Consider the following 17,203-nt stretch of genomic DNA (forward strand, 5'->3'; position numbering starts at 1 on the left):
TATACTACGTTGTGGGGACCAATTGATCCTTGTGGGGACCGGAGCCTGGTCCCCACGAGGGGAAACCCTGTTTTTGGGTCAGGGGTCAGATTTAGGGCTAAGGTATGAATTGAGTTTTGGTTAGGGTTAGGGATGTGATGGTTAGGGTTAGGAAAAGGGTAAAGGTAAGGTTTAGGCTGTGGAAATGAGTGGAAGTCAATGGAAAGTCCCCACAAAGATAGCAAAACAAACATGTTCGTGCGTGCGTGCGTGCGTGCGTGCGTGCGTGCGTGCGTGCGTGCGTCTGTGTAATCCCAAATAGAACATGATGGCCGATGACAAGACCCCTGAAAATGGGTTCCGCAAAGCTTGAGCATAGACGATGACATACAAGCAGGAATATGGCAGAAAAAACAAAAACATTTTAGGAATCAGAGGAGAACAGAAATATTTCTTATCAGAAAAAATGTACCTTTAAAGTAAATAAAAAATAAAATTTTTTGGGAGAGAAACATGAAAATTATTCATGAAGATGCACAAAAAAAAGTCAGTTGGTGACCATGTTTGACTTTTGCTTTGGTTCTTTGGTGTAGCAATGGAGGGAACTTAGAGTCAGCTGTATTTAGTTAGGTGTTTAAAGATTAAGTCAAAGGAAGCACAAAAAAAGCAAGAAAACTGTATTTTTTTTTACATTATTTATGCTGTGAGAGAAAGAGGATTTCTGACAAATAAACTCAGAAGAATGTTTAAAAAGTCTCTATGTTTCTGTTCTACTTGAGCTGTCCACCTCTGGCATGGAACATGCTGGGATTAGATAAGCTCCACATTTTATGGAGGTTTAGAGCTAAAGTAAAAACCTGAACTGTTAATAACCAGGGAGACAGAAATTTTAGCACTGCTAGCCATGCTAACCAGTAATAAGTTGCTAACAGCAGTTTAAAATGACAGCACTGTGAACTTTCACCTAAATGTAAATCTAATCATTGTAGAATTTTTATACTTAATGGGTAAAATGAATCCGGTCAGAAGTAGACCTGTCACAGTAAGTTTTGCTGGACGATAAATTGTCCCAGAGTTTGTGATAAACTATAATATTGTCTTTTTTTGTTATAGTTTATGATATAAATATTAATAATGACATAATAATCCAGATCACCCTCTCAAAAAGCAAAAATATTTGATTGTGTAAAGAACTCTTGGCATCGAAACTAAAAGGTCATTTAAATCCTTAAAATAAAATATGACAACTAATTTATCCAGCAATTAATTGCTCATAGCAACAGGCGTAATCATGAGTTTGTTTTAGCACAATCCGATCTTCAGTGCTTACCAATCTGAGCATTGTCGTACAGCAGCAGGTCATAGGCAGCCTGGTATCCTGTGCGGTAGTTGGTCCGTGTGCCGCTGTCCCACTGAACCACCACCGTCTTGTCCGGGGTCGTCGTGCTGCCCTGCCGGCCGATTTCCACCACGGTGCCCACGTGGCCCTCGCCGTCGTCCTGGTTCCCCCACTTCCAGTCCAGGCCACGCACCACGCGCATCCCCACCTCCATGCTGCCTCTTTTCGGGCCTGGCCTGCAGGCTGTGGGCAAAGGCCGAGGCCTGGCAGCACAGTCGCCCCCGCTGCTGCGCCTCCGGGCCTTGTAGGAGGCGGAGGCGGATCGCGCAGAGGGTATCGCCGGGAGAGACGGCACCAGCGTCGTTTCCGGGAACAGATCGGGGGTGACTGAAAGAAAGAGCAGGAGGAAGCGCATGAAGCACATTGCAAATGTTAGAGGTAACCACTCAGAAATAAGCTTTGAGAGAAATAAAAGTGTCTTAAAATGCTTTGCGTGTGGCACCAGTCGAATAAACACGAGATGTTGTTTAGATCCGATTCCAATACTTTTAAACAAGATAATCCTCCAACCTGTATGCACTTTCACACAACCTGCGAACAACTGTCAGCTACTGCTGAGGGATTCGACACACAACGCGCCATCTGTCTCATTAATTTGAGAACATAGTTCTGCTGGCTGGTGGATCGCTCACTGGAGGCCTCACTGTGTGTCATGGCATACTTCTGCAAAGAGCAGCTGGACTCGACTGCTACGCCCTGCTGCGCTAATCAAGCCCTGACCTGGCACAAACGCACACCGACAGACTTGTACCAACATCCTTAACAGGATCCACAACTATTGTTGACCTCATTTTGGCTCCGTCCCCAACACACAACTCAACAAGCAAAACACCAAGCGCAAGCTGCAATATTTAGGCAAAAAGCAAACCCACTTTTAATCCGACAAGGGAAAAAAATGGAAGCATCTGTGTCAAGTTAAAGAAAAGGTTCAAACAGTATTTTGAAATTACTTTTCATACAGAGGAAGTGAAATCAATAGTGAACTCCATACAAAGCAAACAGATAAAACTCTACATATAAAGTCAGTTCAAATCAGATACTTAAATTTAAAAAAACTGTATAAAAAAATAACAACCTTTTTCTTCCCCATTTACATTAAATCAGACAAAACATCTGTTTTAGGTCAGTTAGAATTGCCAAAGTTATTTCTGTTTTCTATGTGCCAAAGAAACAAATGAGAATTTTTAGGAAAAGAAAACCCAAAAAACCATACATTCTTCAAATTCATAAGTTTATTAAAAATAATCATATGTCTTCATCTGTTGAAACTGTTTTATTCAAGTAAAAACACAATGGGAACGTCCTCAGATCGTCCTGTTCTGGAAGGAAGTGGGTTCTACTTCCCAGATATGGACAGATTTGGTTTGAAATGTGGGCATCAACCCAAAAATAAAAGCTAAAAAAAAAAACGTTGTGAGCAAAGACAAATGGGGCCTTTAGCCACGAAAAAGCATTCACTCCAAAAGAAATAAAAAGCAACATTGACAGTTTACACATGCTTGAAAAACACTTGGTGTAACCTGATGAAACTAAAACAAAAAGTAAAACATTGTTGGACATTATGTGCACTGGTGCATTTGCTGTAAAACGGGGGAAGTTTGCAGACCTGGGAATGTCACCATAATGCTTAAATTCAGGTTAGTTAGCTGAAGGAAGGACTGGTGCACTTTACAAAACAAATGGCTTCAGGATGATGTGAAAATATTGAAATGACATCTCAAGACCTTGGCCACTAAGTTTTAGCTTTGGTGCAAGAAGGTCAGTGACAATATAAATACCACCAAATTATTTACAAAGTGGCTTAAGGAGATTAAAAAAATACATTAAGTGACCATAACAAGACCCTGATTCCAGTCAGGGCCAAATCACTGGTTTTATAGACAACTTTGGGAGGGCTGTAAAGGCGTCAGCAAGCAAGACAGCCTACAGACTCAATAATTACCAATTCTGTCAGGAGCAATGGGCCAAAATTCAAAATAATAAGCAAATCTATACAACGTGGCATGCAGCAAACAGTAATTATTTTAATCCTAAACAACCAAAAACAGGAAGCATTCAGTCTGAATTAATGTTTGGTTTCAGTACTGTAAACATCTGAAATTGGAAATAAGAAGCCAGAGCCTCGTCACAATAAAGGAGGTCTAAGGACTTGTGTTTCAAGCCTATGATAAAACAGCACCAGTGGTTTTAATGAATGCAGCTGATGGCTAAGTGCTGGAGACAGGAAGCGGTACAGAAAGGAAGCAACATTTAGAGGATCCGGAAGCTCGAGTCAGCAAGAAACCTCTGCTGAGGACCGTGATAATCTAATTATACTCATTAGTCACATATGATGTATAAAGACATTCATTTATGCTCCTGTAGTTTTCTTCCCTTCTGGTGCAAACAAGAAGTTGTGGGATTTCTGTGTCTAATCACACTACAAGAAAAAAAAGACAAAGAAAGTGAAAATGCCAGGAAGCATAGAATAGTTCTCAGCAATAAACGCCTCATGTGTGAAGTTATGTGTGTACAGTGAATTGTTTTATTTTAAGTGGCAATATTTTTACTCAATAATTTGCAACAAATGTCCATCATTAATGAAATAAAATATATGTTTACAAACAGCTCTTATTGTCATGTCTTTAAACAAATTTACCATTTTCGAACTTACCACAAATGTAAAGCTAATAACAGAAGCTAATGTTACACATCTTTATCAAGATTGCAAGGTTATTTCTGCATTAAGCTGTCCCTGCTTATGACTGAAAACATATAGGATGTGGGGTTTTTAAAGAAGAGAACGTAAGCTGCTTAGAATCTTTTTTTTAGGTCCAAAATGTCAGCTTAGCACACATAAAAAAAAATTCAGCCACCTAATCTCAAAGAATGAAGATGGAGGAGATCCTTCTCACTGAAGAGGTTTACAGGATGCTCCTCGTCAGATCATTTTAACACTAGAACTTCAAAAGCCTTAAAGCTGCAGAAAAATTGCACAAGGAAAAGAAAGTCCGTTCAAGCTGAAACAAAATAGTCCATTGCTGAAAAGAAAATACAACCTGAGAGAGACAATGCTAAAAAAATTGTTTAATTTTATCCAGTAGGTTTCTTCAGACTACTGGCAGTACTATTAACATTTTGAAGAAGCAGAGACCCAGTTCAAGGAAACCCAGAAACCCAGTTCAAGGAAGTAAAAGGGAGCTAGATATTAGGGTGATGAGGAAGCATCAAAACTCAAACATTTTGGCGATCATAACCAAAGATAAATCAAAAATAAAGTCAAACATATATCTGGTCAGTAATTAAAAGAAGGGTTTGATAGTTGAAATACCCATGAAGTTTTTTTTTATTGATTATTGAGAAAGGTTTAAAATCATTTTTGACACATTATTTTTTTTTATAAAATGAAAATAACTCTTTACAAAACTATCATTCCTTTTACATTGCTTTAGTGTCTTTTGAGAGATGTTTATCTCTCGTTCGTTAACTTCTCCTTTTAACAAACACAAATGAAATTCACAAACTCACAATCCAGAGAAAAACCTGGCTCTATTTCCAGAAGAACTTTGCCAACATGTTCAGAAAAGTGAGGGCTTTCTTAATGAATCAGCCACTGGGAAATCCGAAATTTACATCGTCAACAGAAGCAAGCGATTAGTGAAACTATTTCTTGAAACTTTGTTGCAAAAAAAAGGAACATGTCCACGCTTGGAAACCAAAACAGCAACTATAAAGTTGATTTGTATTGGCTTATGAAATCTTCAAGGCTCTTTTATTGAAGTTTCTGCATTATAAAAACATGATGACACCAAACTGTGAAACTTTTAAATGTGGCATGAACCGTTTATCGTGAGTCACTACAACAAAAGAGAAAGAAAAGAAAAGCAATCAAACTGTAATGTAGCTATTAAAGAGAAGATTACATAGGCTATCTGGTAACCAAAGAGTATATTACTGTTTTTATAACAATGCTTATTTTTTAAGTTTAAAAAAAATGCTGGATAAAAAGAGCTGGCAAATTAGATATTATGAATTTAGTTAGCAGTATGAGTTTCAGCAACAGGTGAAGCTGCAGAGGATGTTTTGTTATTCCAGAGGTCGGCTCTCTGCTGTGCATTTCTCTGTCATGTTTGTCTGTGTGTACGTGTGTGTGTGTGTGTGTGTGTGTGTGTGTGTGTGTGTGTGTGTGTGTGTGTGTGTGTGTGTGTGTGTGTGTGTGCTTGTCATGACTAGGCCACCTGTGTTGATGAAATGTCACTGCCAATCTGCAACAAAGGGCCAGGACATACGGGATTACAGCTCTCTGCCTGCAATAACAGATGGGCTGGCTTCCGTCACACACTGCCGAGGGCTGGTTGCTGATGCCACCGTCAACCGCCTTCGCAAAAAATCAGCCTTTTAGCTACAATGCAAAACACATGTATTCAGAACCAGGAGGTATTTTCTGTTACAGACAGAAAATTACAATTCTCATGCTCAAAATGGCGTTACACGCCACGTGCTTCAGCAACACAACTACATCAACTGTAAATGATTAAAAAATAAATAATAAAACTCTGCAGGAATGACCCACTTCCTATAAAAGTTTTCCAATGTTAATGTCGGTACTCAAAATTGGATCTACTGCACCACAGAGCAACTTGCGTTGCATAAATATCATACTTTAACAGAAATGCTTAGCTTGAACCATCAAATACTGTGTAGGTTTTTTTCTTCTAAAATGTCAATCTATAAAAAAAAACAGCTTAATAAGAGTTTATCGAGACACACACTCACAGTTCTGTAACTAACAGTCGGGCAGTGACTGGTTGTAGGTGAAAACCCCCGCCCTTTAATATTTTTCTGTCCAAGTAGAAAGAAAATGATGTATGGTTTTTCATCTGTATTTTTATGCAAAACTGAAAGTGTGTCATCCGTTTTTCTGACGTCAGTCACCTTTACTGCAATATCCGTAAATCAAATTCAGCAACAATAACCTGCCTTCAGAAGTCACTCATTGGCAAACAGAATATTCCTGCAAGTAATTTAATCTCAGATAATAAAAAAAAGTTCTCAGCAATTTATTACAGAGTATTTGAACATCATGAAGTCTAGTGTGCCTTCAAGTAGTTGCAATGAAATTTATTTCCACAAATTATTGAATTAAGGGGGCAGAATATAAAAGCATGTCACATTTTCAGATTTTATTATGATTTCTCTAAATTAATCATTTCCTTTACATCACAATGAGACACAAGTTTACCACATAAAATACCAATAAAACACACTCAGGGTTTTGGCTGTAATGTGACAAAATCCAAAAACTTCAAGGGTTATGAATACTTTTGTAAAGCACTTAATTTGTACAAAAGAGAAATCTGTTTCTGTAGTATAAACCCGACCTGCATTTTCTTTCAAATGTGGCAGAGCGTGATGATTTGATGTAAAATCTAAAGTTTGCACTGGTTGTCAGATGAGGTGTTGCAGTGGGATTGTGATGTCACCAGTGCCACAATGACAGAGCTTTTTGCTAAAGAGGATCCATGACAGCAGACAGAAATGATTGAATATTTCACTGTTGCTATACTGTGGAACTAATTTAGAATCAATAAATGGTTCAAACATCCATGTTTGAAAGCTTTAATAAATCTGAGAAGAATAAGTTCCCTAGAAGAATGGAAACCCAGCTCTGTTTTTGGAGCCCTTTTTTTAATTGGTCCCACAAATGTTAGTGTCAAGTAAAGATAACCTTTTTAAGCAATCAGCCTGATCGTATTTGAAAATGCATCTGCCCTCCTTCCTAAATGATGAATAAAATGTAATTAACCACTTTTTTTTATTTATTTTAGTTGCACTAACCAGACCTATAAATTCAAGCAATCACTTAAATAAAACTCGTCTGCTAATATAAACGAGGCTAAATGATCACAAAAAACAACACATCATGCCCTGAGCTAAAAAGAAATAAGAAACAATGTCTGAAGAGGGTTACAAAGTTCCTTCTAAGTTTTTTTTTTTTTAGTACCATTATCTGCAAATGGAGAACTGCGGTAAATGTCCCCAGAAGTGGCTGACCTTCCAAAATTTACTCCAAGAGTGCATTGATGGCTCATCCAGGAGATCATAAAAGGACCCAGAACATCTAAACCCTCACTTGTCTCAATTAAGGTCCGTGTTCATGATTCAAAAAGACTGGGCAAAAATGGCCTCCATGGGAGCGCTCCAAGAGGAGAACGACTGCTGAACAAAAACAAAACAAAACATTGAGCAAATGCTCAGAGTCTATTGATCTTGACTTTCTTTCTGTAAAGTAAAAAAAAAAAAAATGAAAGTAAATGCAACTAAATGTTTTCTTGCATCATATTTGCAAGAAAACAACATTATTATTCACCAGATTTTGTGGAAAATATTCTATGGATTGATGACACAAAAGTAGAGGATTTGGAAGGCGTCTGTCCTGTTACATCCAGAAGAAAAAAAAAAATCAAACAGCATGTCAGAAACAGACATGTAGTCAAACATGGTTGTGGTGGTGTGATGGTCTGGGACTGCTTTGTTACTTCTGGATGACTCGCAGAAATGGATAAAAATCATAAATTTTGCTCCCTATTGCAATCATAAAGGAGAATACCAAACAATCGGTTTGTGACTTTACACTCAAGAGCACTTCCATAGAGGACAATTGTCCAGAGCACACCACTGAACGACTCAAAAAAGAAACAACATGGAGCCCTTAAATCCAACTGAGCTGCTTTTGACACTTTGCAGACCGTTCATACTGAAAATCAATGCAGTGCGGCTGAATTAACAATTCTGCAACATTTCAAAATTCTTACAGGATACTGAAATTCGTTTGTTAACCTGAAACATTTAAAAAATACATCAAAACAAGAGCAGGAGACATATGTAAGGGTGCAAATAGTTTTTCACAGCTGATTATTGCTGTACTCAACTAGAACTGCTGCAGTTTTTATAAAGAAATTAGTAAAAAACTGCAGAAAGTAGTAGTCCCTTCTACTACATCTGGTAGTAGAAGGGACAAAAATAAAATCAATAAGAATCTAGAGTAAATAATACGTGTACTAACAATTTTCTGCCTCCATAAAACTCCACAAGTTGCTATCTTATAAACTTAACATTGTCGACTGTATCCACAAAACAGCTTTTAAGTGTACAAATTAATGTAATAACGTGTAATTGAGCAACCATCAAATTAATTCCTGATGCTCTACATTGCCATATTTAAACATCCATCAGGGATTACTTCAAAAGACGTCTTTTAAAGTGCAATAATCTCAACAAAACTCTAAAGATTTAATATTCACTCATAATCCTCAGAGCCTTTTGAGAGCAAATATTAAAAAAAACACACACACACACACGCACACACAAAGACGTCCGCTGAGCCCCAAAAGTACCCAATGGAAGCTTGACGAGATTAAGTCATTATCACAAATTATCGTACTCACTCCCCATGATCTTCATTCCACTTTTGAACATGCCAGAAGCCTTGCTGGATTTACAATCCCACTAATATCACTGCGTCTGTCGGGCTGCGAGAAGCAGCTGAAAATCAGCAGCTCTGTGGAGCCATTGCTCAAACTGAACAGGGGACTGAACCCTCTCTGGCACAATCTTAGTATTTGGTTAGCGGTGAACTTTGATCCATGCTTTGGAACATACCGTTTTCCATTCTGATGCGTTTTTTTTTTTTTGTTTTTTTTTTGTTTGCTTGTTTGGCAGATGCTGATCAAGCACTATACAAGCAGGGTTACTTATCTAGGTGAGAATGAAAGAGAAGAAAAACATGAAACCTGTCTAAAGCTGGACAAATAATGGAAGAGGTCTAGTCCTTTGAGAGGACTGTGTTTAAGGTAAATGCATTACTTTTTCGTTAGACGACTTTGCTATGAAAAAAAACCAAACAAAAAAAAAAAAAACATGCTTTCCAGACAGTCTGCCCTGGGTCAGAATTTGTGTAAAACATCGTTTAAAACCGTGCCAAATTTTGCTACTTGCACATTAATCTTTCAATCTGTACCAGAAAAAAAAAAAAAAATCATCAATTTGTAAATTAACATAGCCATCAATCATTTTATTACTGGCACTGAAATCCTGGTTTTATGATCGTTTTCAGGATAATTAGGTACCAAATGTTTTCATTCCAACTTGTAATACCCAACGTGATGTAGTAACCCAAAATTACTTGCACAAGTTTGGGATCACATAACAGACTGATGCGATAACGAGTCTGCAGGTTGAGGCAGGCATGGTTGTCAGCAATTTGTTGCACAAAACTGGACAGGCCTGATGCCTTACAGAGGAAAAACCACAACAACACAGGCTGGGGAAGGTGGAGAGCATGTTCACAAGTTCCCTGTGGAATACTGTTAAATAGTGTTGAAGTTAATTTATTCTGATAAATTTGGGGGGAATATAAACTGAAGTAAGCTGGGAGAGGGTTGTTTTTTTTAACATGGTATCTGGTAAAGTCTTCTGACCTTCACTGCCTGCCGTAGTTTTTATGACGTCATCGGCCGAGATTGGAGCAGCTTGCTGCTGTTTGACGCTTCTGGCTTTCTAGATTTCTGTTAGCGTCTGTAGAAATGGAAGGAAATAGAGTGCAACCATTTCATTTAAGAATAATGATTTATTTTATTGTAATAAGGTTGAAAAATCCCATTACCGATTCATAGATTAAGCTACAGAGGATGAAAACCTTGCTTTAATTATTTGTGTGACTATAATTATATTACTTGAAGCAATACATTTTTAAATATTTGTGTTGAATTTTAAGTTGAAGCAAAACCAACTCACTCTCAGTTAGACTGCAGGTAAAATGCCTGTAAGCGTCATTTCCCTAAATCAGAGGTAGATTTATGTCTGGGTCTAACATGAATAAGCTGTGACTCACAACAAACAATGTTATGAATTGTAGGTTGAATGACTTCCGTCTCATCTGACCAGACACACCCATTGGTTGGTTCTCTGATTAATGTTCTCATTGCCCACATTGTATTTCAGCCATGAAATACAATGAAATACGACAGCCATGTCTTAGTAGGTTTACACTTGTGCCATATGCTTTACTGAATATGTAGATGATATACTGAACAGTTTGCCATGAGTTGTCAAACCTTTGAAGATTTTTTTTATAGTCTAACTCTGTTGTAAGCTTCTCCACAACTTTCTCCCAGACTGGGTTCGTTGGTCTCCATGATGCATTACATTAGATTAATGTTCCCTACTAAGATTAAAGTTCACACAGGTGTATTCGGTTGGATAATCATCAATGCCAGAGATTAAACCGGATTTTATGTGGGGGCATCACATCAAATGGGTCTAAATGCCAGTATACACCAGACTTTTTTGAATTTGAAACAGAGTTTTCCCCAAATCAAATTTAAGACCTTTTTAAGACCATTATGAACAAAATTTAAGATGTGTATCATGACAGAAATATACAAAAGAAAATAGCATATTTTATAGAGAAGTCAAGCTTTTTTTTGCCCAGAATGCACTTAGCACTGCACGGATTGGCAACAGAAGACAAGCGTTCTCCAGCCAACTGGCAATAATTTACACTTACCACTGAGAGACGCACGCAAACAAGCTAGCTAGCCAATAAGGGTATATTTGCAGCTGGTTAGGGGCAGCCTCAACCACCTGGAGTCACATAATGTAATGAAGATGTCTGAGTGTGATTCAAACTTTTGCCTGACAAGAAAGTCTCACAAGAAAAATAAACTAAACAAGAGTAAATAGTCATGTCATGATAAATTAAGACCTCTGATTAACGTATTTAAGGCCAACTCATATTATTTTAATGAATTGAAGACGTACTAAGGCCTTAATTTTGGAGACATGAACATAAAACCTTTCAAGAATGAAAAGCCATCTATACTACTTATTGATTACACTACTTTATGTTCATATTGCCAACCTCAAATCTTCATCTCTTGTTGTGATGTAAACCTTCAAGTGGCTTGAAGGCCTGCTTCACCTTTGTTAACCTGTTAAAGCGTCTGCTGATTCATGTTTAGAGTCCCCACAGTGAAACAAAACTACAGGGTCAACTCCAGCATCGAGTACCAATCACCTCAATGCAGCACCATCAGGTACAAACTGGGACAAAGCAAACCCATCTGCCCCCAACCCCCTTTAATCAGCACTGCTCTGTTCCACAAATGGCGACACTTACAGCCAATGCAAACAACAAACTGCTTACTTGGCACATCATCTCGCTTTACTACAAACCACAGCAACATGTGCAGCGGCATGGCCATGGACCGACACCAGCTGCACGCGTGCCGCCTTCGCTCTTCATCGCCCCACCTGCAGACACGTCCTTAACAACTACTGATGTGTAATATAGTAATAATTCCTTTTCAACAAGGGAAGTAGAAGATGGATATGTTCCACTGTCCATCCCGCTCCGGTAAAGTCTCGTTTTTATTGAGAAAAGCTTTAAAAACAAACTGAAATATAAGAAGAGAATCACCAACATGGAGCGAAACGACTCGCACTGCATCACCTGATAAATAAGGCATGTGCTTGTTTGGCTGGTTTACCTGTTGGCATACAGATGTGCAGCGAGACCGACAACAGCAGGATGTAAAGGATGCAGCTCCGATATTTAGCTACATGAACCCATCAGATGTTTAAAAAAATATATAAAAAATTAGCCACCTGTAGTCCAGGAAAGAAATGGGAAATGTAGAAAAAAAAAAAAGTAGGAAAAAAAGCCTCTGTTGTGATGCTCTCCCTGAATGAACCGGTCGACAAATGAGGAGGAGGAAGAGGCGGAGGATTAGAAGAGCCAGGCCAGCATTCCAGGGATGTGATTTAAAGATCCACGTCCTCTATAAACAACATCTCCGACGTATGGACAGACAGGTTGGCCGTGTAGGATCAGAGCTGGAAGAAGAAGAAGAAGGCTACTGGAGGATGCAGGCGGCATTTAGTCCTTTGTGCGTGGTGTCAGCAAGGATTACCACTGTAGATGAGAAGAAGGAGGAGGAAACGGAGGAGGAGAGCGAGAGCGCAGCGTTCAGCCTGACGTTCCGCTGCTTTCGTATAAAACTGGGCCAGTGGGCTTTGCTCTGTGCATGCTGTATTCCATCACTGGGGGGGCGGGGAGGGCGGTGTGAGCGTGTGAAGCAGACGCGTTGCCTTTATGGGCCAATATGTGCAAACACATGCGCATCAAGAAGCGCTGCAGCCTCCCCCCCTTTCCTCTAGTAGCCTGTGGGGACACTATTCGCCCTACTGCCAGCCAGCGAGCAGAAGACAAGAGGGGAGGGGGGGAGGGGCGCACATTACAGGGGCATGGTCTGGATGTTTTTCCTTTTTTTTTTTTTAGGAAAAATAAAGGGGTGTGGCTGGAGGCAAATTTGATGAATGGACACCTGCCACAATTCTCAATTTAAGGCTTTAAAAAAATAATAATTTTTTTATTTCTATTTTGCTACGTCTGCTGATTCCCTAAAGCACAGCCAGGAAAGAGCAAAGGGGGAGACCGTCTGCATGTTTCCCGAAGCTTTCATAGCCTTAGAATATTTACTTTAATGTGGCCACAGCTGCAAGAGACAACAATATGGTTACAAAAAAAGAAAGAAAGAAAGAAAAAACAGACGACGCAGCGTTCTGCTGATCCCGGCAAACACATGTGAATCTATACAGCTGGCACTGGCAGGACAAGCATAGGCAAAAGAATGAATGGGCGCTTAGGAAATGGCTGAGACACAAGCTCATAATGAAGTTTATTACGGCACACTGCAATCTGGTGAACAAAGCGATCGCTGTCCAATGCAACAGACATGTTGGTGTGAAACACATGAAGGAAGGCCTTCAGTCCCACAGCTCTTCTCCGCTTCACGGTTAAAAATAGAAAAACATTTCAGCAGATGTCTGTCATCAGAGTCAGAGGGTAGATTAAAGGTAGAGGCTTACTGCCAAGCAAAATACCAATGAAATGAATAAAAAGTTTTAAAAAAAGTTTCAATGTAGGGAGCTGCAAGGCAGAATGACTTCCAAGGACTTTTCGAGGTCTCTAGCCTAAAAACTAAAAGCAACTCAGATGAGCTGGATAAAAACATAAATGACGTTATTTGTATAAAAATCAATGTGAAAAACCTTTTCGTTTTATAAAATTCTGAATCTCGTATGTTGTTTTTAACTTTTTGGTACAAGCGCTGGATTGTCTCTGGCTGTATAAATCAATAAGTTGCCTTTAGCTTCCAGATGATGAAGTAAAGAGCAGATGTAAATGTTTTTCTATACTCATATTTCTTCTTCAAATACTTATTTACACTTGAGAAATGTTCAAATCTAATTCCAGTTACTTCATACGATTAATCATAGACTTAAAGTTTGATTCTGAAACAGAGACTTAAGATATTGATTAAATGCCCATTAAATATTTAACTAATAAATATTTAACGTCAAATATTTTGACGTAAAATAAAAATGCTGCAAGTTTCCTAAAAAAGTAAGAGAAGTTAGTATCTCCATTTATGCTTCTACACATACGTCCCTGACCGTTATCCGATTTTTACTCAACTCTAAGCAAAGGGCATCAAAGTGCAACGCTGTTTGTTGATGCATTTGCTGGTTGAAAACTGAAGGAGTTTTCAGTGACGATGCATTTAACAAGCAGAAAGAAAAAAACCCAAGCTTTTCCACGTCAAAGGAAAGATGACTAACTGATTGGTTTATCACCCTTAGGCAATTACAGTTGTTTCCTCATGGTGACTAACCCAAAAATGAGCATCAAGATTAGAACTGGGTTTATATTATAAAGAGCATGAAAAGCCTTTTTACAGAACAGGGCAGAGAACACAACACAATAGCACCAGGCAAAGCGCGTATCTGATGCAACAAAAATGCTAGCAAAGATATTATCTCTCAACAATGTTTTGGGTCAAACCCATAACATCCTGACAAGCAGCTAACTCCATGTTTACTGGCATCTCTCAACTCTCAGGAGCATCAGTTCTTTCTCCTGTTTTCTCACAAGGAGCCAATTCAGGCATAAAGCAGTCATAGTCACTTGTTTTCACATTTAATGTTTTCACTTAGAATGAAAACTAACACAAAATTGTACTGATTGTAAGTTGCCTTCTTCTGTTCAGAGACAGTGCAGATATTGAAACTGTGAACTAGACTAAACTCATTCTTGATTCACTCTTGATACTAAGACAAACATCAATGTATGAAGTCACAGTTATGACTACAATATCGGTCTTTGCATCCACAAAGGATTGCTTGGGTACTTTTATGGATTGGTATAATAATTCACTTGCCATGCAGTAAAACTCTCTTTACCAAGAATATGTCTACATTTTAGTTTTAGTCAAGTTGTTTCCAATTGATATGCTCTGATCAGAGATTAGCACATCAAATACTTAATAATAATAATAAACAAAATAAAATTGTAAAATTCGCTATTTATTTAAAATAACAAAACTATAAACCAGCACCAATTTTGGCATGCAAACACATCAAACAACAACTCGTACTTTGACATACTTTTGGAGGGGTTGATCAAAATGAAATCAACATTTGGGGTTAATGCTTTGAAAATTACTACCTTTATCAAATGACCAGCAGTACATACTTATCTTACTTCTATTTATTATAGTCCTTAAGAAAAAAAAATGTTTGTCATAATTACTATCAGCAGCTCAGAGTTTAAAGGAAACTGGTATAGCTGCTTTTAAAAGCACTATTATATTTGTACACAATGTAAAGAAATTTCAGTTGTTGCTTTTGCAAGTAATGGTTTCTTCCTTGCTGATCAGCCTTTCACCCCGTGTACATGTTTCATTGTGGTTCATAACGCTGTCTTACCAGATTCGACCAGCATCTTCCCAAAGTTTGTAGCTGTTCTTCTGAGATTCATTCACACATTTTGCGCTCATATGCTGAACCCGTTCCAGAGATAACTTGTTTGGTAATCCTACATAAAGCGGAAATGTAGTCTCACTTTCCATTTAAAACGCTCTCACACTTTTCTTTCAAATTTGCCAAGTTCCTCCTGCTCACTGTCATTAACAAAGGGTAAATTGCAAACGAAAATGTATATTAAAATTTCCACTGCAGGTTCTACTAACTACTCTCCATCTCAGCCCATGACCATGATCCAGGCTTCATAAATAAGAACAAAAAAACAAAAAAAAAAACTGACAGCTGAGCAGGCCTGGGTCTTGAATGTTGAGGCGACAATCTTTGTAAATGTCAGTTTTACCCAAAATGTGATGATAGCCTCTGTAAAGTCCAGGATTCTCTGTAAAAATCTGGGCTTCCCCACTTTCAGTCAGGTGACAGTCAATGCACGTCTTTGAGAAGCTGGAAGCAGAAGCATGCAGCTTGGCCAGTCCTGACAGGTATGACCCCACATGCAGCCCGCCTTCAGGCAAAGACAACACCTTTCCCATTACATCCAACTGACACTGTCAAAGGCACACGGTAAATCCACCCCTTCTCAACACATAACTTAAAGTCATGAGCATTTATAACAGACAGGCGCATCTCTAAATGTATCAGCTGACGTTAGCGGTCAGAAGAAGAAACGGCTTCCACAACAATACGTCGCTATTAGGATTGTCATAGTGAGTCATTTTTTAACATTTTTAACATTTTTTAACTGAGGCAGCCCACATTTTAAACAAACTCATATTCATGCCTGCCGTAGATGCTGACACTCTGCTGTACTTCTCATCGCTTCGAAGCATTATCAGACTGTACGTAGCTGTACGCCTAAGGTTGACGCTAGCTTGCTAACTACTGTTTGGCACAGCTGCTCTGCCATAAATTCAACTTCTCTCGCAGTGTGTCCACTTACCGGCTCCTTGTCAAGAATGCTCACTTTGCAGTCAGATGAAACTCCATACTGTCGTAAACTAATAACCCCGACTTGATTTGTTTTAGGATAAATATGTATTTATGAGAGGTTTTGCTGCACACAGCCATGACAACACGCCCATGCATTGCGTCACTGGTCATGCTGCCTTCACTGGCTGCTCGTAATAAGCACAATTATTCATGACAGCTAATTAAAAGTACCCAAATATAGATCTCCAGGTTTAGTAGAGATTTTGTTAGCAACGTTTGCGGTTTATTAGAAATATGTAAAATGAAACAGCAAATAAATGAAAATATTTGCTTTGTGTATGTTTATTGAGGTAATTAGTGTATTATTAGTTTGTTATATGATCTATAGCTTCACGTCAACTGGCACCCCAAGTAAAGATGTGAGCCAAAACATTAAAGGACCAGATAAAGCTGCATTTTTGCTTATGCAACATTATCTCACACTGGAAATTAGAGAGAAATCCGACCTCTATTTTCAGTACGTGTGTTGCGTGCAGGGAAAATCCTAAATGTTGAAACAACTGATTTTAGTAACAATTCTGTAACAATAATAATAATCAGTTTTATTTATAAAGCCCTTTATGTCTCCAATTGAAATCACCTCACTGATGGCACAATGCTGGAACCCCAGCTGTACAGTTTTTTTTGCTGTTGATGATATTGTTTTGTTTTGTTTTTTTCTAGTAGACGAGTACTCATATGATAAAGTCTGAGCACAGAAAGACCATTCTGCTTTGTGAAATGTCTCTAAGTCCTTTCTTCTCCGAAACCTTCTTCTCCAGTCTCATTTTATCCTGTCTTCATCTCACCACATGTTTTCTAAAGAGCAGATGTCTGAGGACTGAAAAAAAGATGGAAGAGATGGATTTTGTCTTCCAAAAGACCCGATGACCTATTTTCAGTTTTTTTGTTTGGTTTTGTTTTTGTGTTGTTGTTTTTTTGTTTGTTTGTTTGTTTGTTTTGTTTTGTTTTGTTTTGTTTTGTTTTGTTTTG

The 17,203-nt window shown here is 38.4% G+C and overlaps 1 protein-coding gene across 2 annotated transcripts in view; it reads right to left on the reverse strand.

Annotated features, from left to right (window-relative positions):
* Positions 1-12,517, reverse strand: part of mib2 (MIB E3 ubiquitin protein ligase 2) — a 35,844-nt gene extending 23,327 nt beyond the window's left edge. The window contains exons 1-2 of one of the 2 annotated variants that reach the window (XM_015033074.1): positions 11,908-12,517; positions 1,310-1,705 (exon numbers count right to left, since the gene is read on the reverse strand). In XM_015033074.1, the coding sequence (XP_014888560.1) occupies positions 1,310-1,705; positions 11,908-11,917 (406 nt within the window). In that variant the 5' untranslated portion in view covers positions 11,918-12,517. Of the gene's footprint in view, positions 1-1,309; positions 1,706-8,805; positions 8,914-11,907 lie in introns of those variants that run through there. The other variant, XM_015033073.1, reaches the window with a different exon arrangement.
* Positions 12,518-17,203: the final 4,686 nt, after the last annotated feature.

This window comes from Poecilia latipinna, unplaced genomic scaffold (genome assembly GCF_001443285.1).
Source record: "Poecilia latipinna isolate Pla-1442-1.1 unplaced genomic scaffold, P_latipinna-1.0 Scaffold257, whole genome shotgun sequence".
NCBI classification, from domain to species: Eukaryota; Metazoa; Chordata; class Actinopteri; order Cyprinodontiformes; family Poeciliidae; genus Poecilia; species Poecilia latipinna.